This window comes from Saccoglossus kowalevskii, chromosome 13 (assembly GCF_978046115.1).
Source record: "Saccoglossus kowalevskii chromosome 13, keSacKowa6.1, whole genome shotgun sequence".
Lineage (NCBI taxonomy): Eukaryota > Metazoa > Hemichordata > Enteropneusta > Harrimaniidae > Saccoglossus > Saccoglossus kowalevskii.
In genome coordinates this window covers 11,624,258-11,630,257 of record NC_140653.1, presented here as the reverse complement: position 1 = coordinate 11,630,257, position 6,000 = coordinate 11,624,258, and the positions used below count along the sequence as shown (strand labels likewise).

The window sequence follows — 6,000 nt, the reverse complement described above, 5'->3', positions numbered from 1 at the left end:
AAAATGAATTAATAGCCATGAAGTAATTTAAAGACTTTTCAAAGATTTTTTTTTATTTTTCCAGTAATTTAAAGACAACCCAAAGACTTTCCAAACCTCAAAAAATCCAAAGACGTTCAAAAGATTTCCCCAATGCTATGGACCCTTCTAATACTGCACTTGATGAAATACTTCAACATAAAAGATGACGCCTACAAACAAGAATCTATATCACAATGGGACAATGTTAGATTGTATGGTAAATAAATGATATTTTCAATGAAGAATCTTGTAGTGTAATGTGTAAAATTCTGCGTCATTCTAGCGGGGGATTTTAATGCAAACGTCGCCCATATTATAAAAGATTCACGAAGTTGTGATGAGGAAAACTTTACTACGCCTCATTCAACTAAGGACAACACTTTTAGCCAATAGCTGCTTATTTTGTCAATTCATTTAAAATCGCGAGATATCAGACTTAGTCTATATATGTAAATAAATTAGTATTTCTTTCTTTTTTGACGCACACTTTCCATTTATTCGTCAAATTGTATATAAGTATAAGTGAATACAGACCCATTAGACGAACGTTTACATAACACTGTAAGCAAACTAAGAATGACCAAAAGCTTTGTGTATGTATGACATCAAACAAATACTGACTCATGAAACATTATGGATACATTGGTACGTAGACGCCAAAATATAATAGTCTGGACGAAAAAATGTGAATGTGCATTCGATATACAACTAATATGAAAACTACTCAACGTAGATTGCACTTGTTATATATTGTATTCACTGGCAATGACAGGTTTCTACAGTTACAGTGATGTCAATGTTCATCTAAAATCAGAATGGAACAGTCCAACAATGCAAGGAACAACACACATCAGCCTGACGTCATCTTTGAATCACTGGACATGTAAACGTGTTCTGTTATTATACGGTTTGTACAATATTGCAATCCTACTTTGTTGATTGCGTTCAGTTGTATAGTGAACAATTCGATATGTAATTTTGAATTATTTAGTCAATTAAATAAAGTAATTATTTATGTTTGCCTCACAGACCCAATATGCTAATCTGAGAATGTCATGCATGAATTTGTTTGAACGACAAATTGTTTGGAAATGTTTTCTGTCTGGTGATTAGTATAATGTGTACATGAATTTACTTAGGTCACACTGATCTTGCGGGATATGCGGGACCACGACGATATCCCCTTTGCTTCGGTCAATCATTTATTGAAGATTTATGTGAAATCATAATAAAAAGAATTCTATCAAAAGATGGGTAATAGTTGCTTGCCATTCAATGAAGTACCATATATTTGACATAGTTTGTAATTGCATACTACGACCATGGCAAGATTTAAAATAGTTGAGTGTCATAACGAATCTCTACTACTCTAAGAACACTGCGAACTGTGGTTTACAATGTACAAAAGCAGTTTCCAAAGTCAGCAAATTTTGCTGAAATGGGAAATATATTTGCAAGTCGCAAAACATGTCTACAACGTCGGTGACTTTATCTGGAAAGACCTACAATCTGATTGTGAATACGACGTCGTCTGCAAAATTGATTGAAATGCAATAAATTAAAGAACTATTGCAACATTGGCTTGGCAATCTAGGTTGGAAATGTCAAGATGTAGTTTCCATAAAACAGAAAAGGGAAAAACTATCTGCAAAATTGGGTGTGAAGAAAGTCTTGGAAATCGCTGTGGAAGTCATAGATTGTGTCTGCAAAGTCGGAAACAAATGTATGCTCTGAAACTCCGAATATTCATCTACAACATTGACGGGAAACAACAAATAATTTCAGATTTACACTTAGAAAAGTCGTTAAAGGAGAAAGTAAATATATCTTTCAAGTTGGGCACACTGCTTTGGAAGGAGGAAAACTTATCTCTAATATCAGCAAAGTCTATCAGTCTGGAAAATAAAAGCAGTAGTATGTCTACAAAATGGGAAACAAGGTCTGCGAGGTTGACCATTTCCACATTCTGATTGCATGAATAAAGTATGCAATTCAGAAAGGTCTCATTACAATGCAAGAAACTGGTTTATAGTGTCATAAAAGTACTTTGTGGCACGATATATATTTAGTAAATGGCAATGTTGTAAGAATGCGGACAAGTTGTCTGGGAATTCGGTAAACTTTGTTCGAGATGAAAAGTTTTCGGAAGGTAGTTTCAACATGTAGCCTATCGGCTGAGATAGCTCCGCTGTTAGCAATGCACATTTCAATTAAAAAAACTGAAGACATCATTAGAAAATGAACAATATGAATAGTATCAAAGCAATCGGACTTACAGTCGAAAATATCACTTTTTACCAAAAATTACAAAAATATTCACCAAAATAAATTAGAGAATTGAAGATATCATCACAAAATGAACAAATCTGAGAGAGGTCCACATGTAGTACCTATATATGTAATATCAAAGCAATTTAACTATTGGTTTTTAACAAGTCGTCGAAAATATCACTTTTTACCAAAAATTACAAAAATATTCACCAAAATTAGAGAATTGAAGATATCATCACAAAATGAACAAATCTGAGAGGTCCACATGTAGTACCTATATATGTAATATCAAAGCAATCGAACTTGCGGTTTTTAACAAGAAGTCGAAAATATCACTTTTTACCAAAAATGACAAAAATATTCACCAAAATTAGAGAATTGAAGATATCAACATGAAATGAACAAACCTAAGAGAGGTCTACCCAAGGTACATATACACCAAGTATCAAAGCATCCAGGCTTGTAGTTTTCAAGAAGAAGTCGAAAAAGTCGGAAACAGAAGTTGGAAAAATTGTTATAAATTTTAGAAAGCAATAATGCGAATTCACCGAGTTGGTCTGACATGCACGGAATTGTTTAGACTGGCAACGTCTGGACTTATTTTTTGTTTTACAAAAAGAAAGTTATTTTAGTCCTTTTAGCGTGATCGCGAAAACTAACCTGACCGCTAAAGAAATCCCAACTGGACGCATCTGCGGGCATTTGACCGGTATTAATTATTCATGAAGTCATTGATTATTCGATTTAAATGTCCAATGTATACAAGTAGTCTTTCAAAATAGCCGGGACCTCAGAAGTGAAAGGACACGTACATCAACATAGATAAGAGATGACGTGTACTGCACTTTGATTCGTTGTCAATGCTAGTCAACATCTTTTAATTAGCATAACCACCGGAGTGATTCCGCTCCGGTTTTCACTCCAACGCAAGAGGTCACCTGAAGATGTGCCCAGTCGGGATTTCTTTCGCAGTCACGCTAGTTTCGCGATCACGTTAAAAAGGCTAAATTGACAGTTATACTTTTTTTTGTAAAACAAAAAAGAACTCCCGACTTTGCAAGCCTAGGAATTGTTCAAATAAAGTAGCTTACAAAATTGTAATTAATATTGTGAAAATAATATTGGAAGTAGAAGCTGTCTGAAACGACAGAATAGTTGGATAGTCCAAACGATACAAGTTTATATAGATGGACTATATGTTTGCTTTGTAAGAATGAAAATCTAACAATTTGTGGTAAAAAAAAAATGATTTGTATATTGAGTAAAGGTGTTTGACACGGAATAAAAAGTTGTCTAGCAAGACTGAAAACCAATTCAAATAAAGGAACGCACACACAGAAGATTCACTTTGTTATAGTAATATAGTCTTACTAAGTCATTGATTTGATGGGACAGTAGATTGCGAAGTAGCATAATAGTCTGCAATGTATATACATTAATTGCAAAGCAGTAGAACTGCAAGTCGAACTGGTATATAACATTAGTAAACTTCTTAACAGATTCATTGCGAAAATGAAAAGATGCAGGAAATAACGAAGTTATTTCACAAAAAAAATATTAGTTAAGTTTGCTGAAACGAGTCTACAAATCGAAACGAGTCTACATCATAGGTTGCTATGATGACAAACAAACATCAATTGTTTTTAACATTGTCTTTTTCCAGGTTTGAGTGGCCAGGTGTAAGATTTGCTTACAAAGGCATATTGATAGCATTGGTGAAATAAAATAACTAGTAGCCAACATTTCAAGAAAAAAAAACATGTGACCATTATAACGTTACAGCTGTTGTTGACATTCTAATTCAAAACTCGGGAGGAAGTAGTAAAATAGTGCCGATCTACCTATTGGTGTATGCTACAGATATGCCCGTGGTGCAGGAGATAAAATATGTTTAATCCAGTAGATTATAATAGCAGACTGGCTCATAGTCCTGCATACACATTCAGAGAAAAGTAATCCATGTATCATTTATATATATATATATTTATTCAGCAGTTTGTTCGAAACACAATATTGTAATAATCACAAATTATTATCAGGTTTTGTGAATTTTAATTTCTGAGATGAAGATGAAAAAATGCATCTTTGTTTGAAACACAGGTTAAAGTTCATTCACACCATTGCGTGCACACATGTAAACAGTGCACTTGAGAAACTATATGTGAAAAAGTATATTTTAAAGTTATCATTCAAACTTGATGCCCTGTGCAAGTGGCAGATCCTTACTGTAGTTGATAGTGCTGTAGAAAGAAAAAAAAAGAACGATAAATCACGAGTCAATGTCTCCTTGAAGTTGAATTCCCACTTTGTATGACATGTCACTGACCCCTGAAAGCATAAAAAGCTTCAATCCAAAAGATACCATGAAATCGAATTTAAGTTAACACGATACTATTATAAGAATGAAAACTATGCTAATCATCAGTGCTCCAATATTTCATGATTTGTTGCCATACAAACTGATTTTACCATTTTTATGGAGAACAGAATAATCAGTTGCATACACAATACAAAGTGGGAGCAAGTTTAATGTATTTGATGGATTCATATTAAAGGGCACACAAGATGGAAGGGTGTTAAGGAAGATGCACTGTTTTTTTCATCACATAGGCTTTAATAATTAAAATGTGTAGTGCAATGTAATGAGCATTTTGTACACAATGTCAATTATTATTGATCAATACAGTTGCATGTGAGTGTGTGTGTTCAAAGTAGAGACATTTTTATTTTTTTTAAATTTTGTTAATATAGTTCCAGACACATCTGGTTGTATATCAGTTTTCATGAAACTATAACTGAACAACTTAGTTGATAGACTAACATACCAAGTGGATCTTCGCATATACTGCTTCCATGAATCACTGCCAGATTCTCTGCCACCACCAGTATGTTTCTCCCCACCTAGTATCAATTAAAGAAGATTTATTATTTTGTTTTTAAAACAGTTTATTTGATAATAGCAATCATTGAACTACAAAATTTATGATCAATTATATAATGTGAAACAAAACTTTACCAAATGCACCACCAATTTCGGCTCCACTAGTTGGGATATTGACATTCACAAGACCACAGTCAGAACCTTTAGGTCTGAAAAATAATGATAGATAAAATAAAGCTTAGAAAGAGCTCATGTGTGGTGGTACTTGATTCATGAAATAAATATAGATCTGCAATCACAAATGTCAAAGCAATTTGATCTACAATATTGAATTGATAATACAAACAATACCGCCTATATGCGCCTCATCCCAGTTGACCAATTAATACAGGAGCCAAAAGGTGAAAATTTGCTAATTTATGTCAATTGATGTGACAATACCTGCTACTATCGATAGTTTTGGCATTTTATTGAAATATGCTATTCAGATATTTCTAAAGTAGTTAAAATTGGCTATATGTTACGCAAGTTAAATAAATAATTGTGTCAGATGTCAACCGAAAAAGTAATCAGATATGGATATTATCGGAATGTATCATGTACATGTAACAGTTCTTGACATATTACTGGAATAACTATTGTCTAATTACCATGCAAATTCGGACATTAGTAGGCACAGATTTCCACCATATTCTAATCAGAGTTGTGCATTACACCAATGCATCTATATACTAAGTTTCATTGAAATGTATTGAACAGTTCTTGGGGTATTAATCAGCATGCATGCATGGTGTCAACAAAACACTAATCCGGTTTGCCCATTATCG

At 33.4% G+C, this 6,000-nt stretch overlaps 1 protein-coding gene across 1 annotated transcript in view; it reads right to left on the bottom strand.

The window, feature by feature from the left end:
• Window positions 1-4,256: 4,256 nt before the first annotated feature.
• The window catches only part of LOC100370075 (alpha-aminoadipic semialdehyde dehydrogenase-like), a 60,368-nt gene continuing 58,624 nt past the window's right edge, over window positions 4,257-6,000 (bottom strand). The window contains exons 15-17 of the mRNA XM_085506925.1: window positions 5,309-5,382; window positions 5,118-5,193; window positions 4,257-4,532 (exon numbers count right to left, since the gene is read on the bottom strand). Of these exons, the coding sequence (XP_085363051.1) occupies window positions 4,478-4,532; window positions 5,118-5,193; window positions 5,309-5,382 (205 nt within the window). The 3' untranslated portion in view covers window positions 4,257-4,477. The remainder of the gene's footprint in view (window positions 4,533-5,117; window positions 5,194-5,308; window positions 5,383-6,000) is intronic.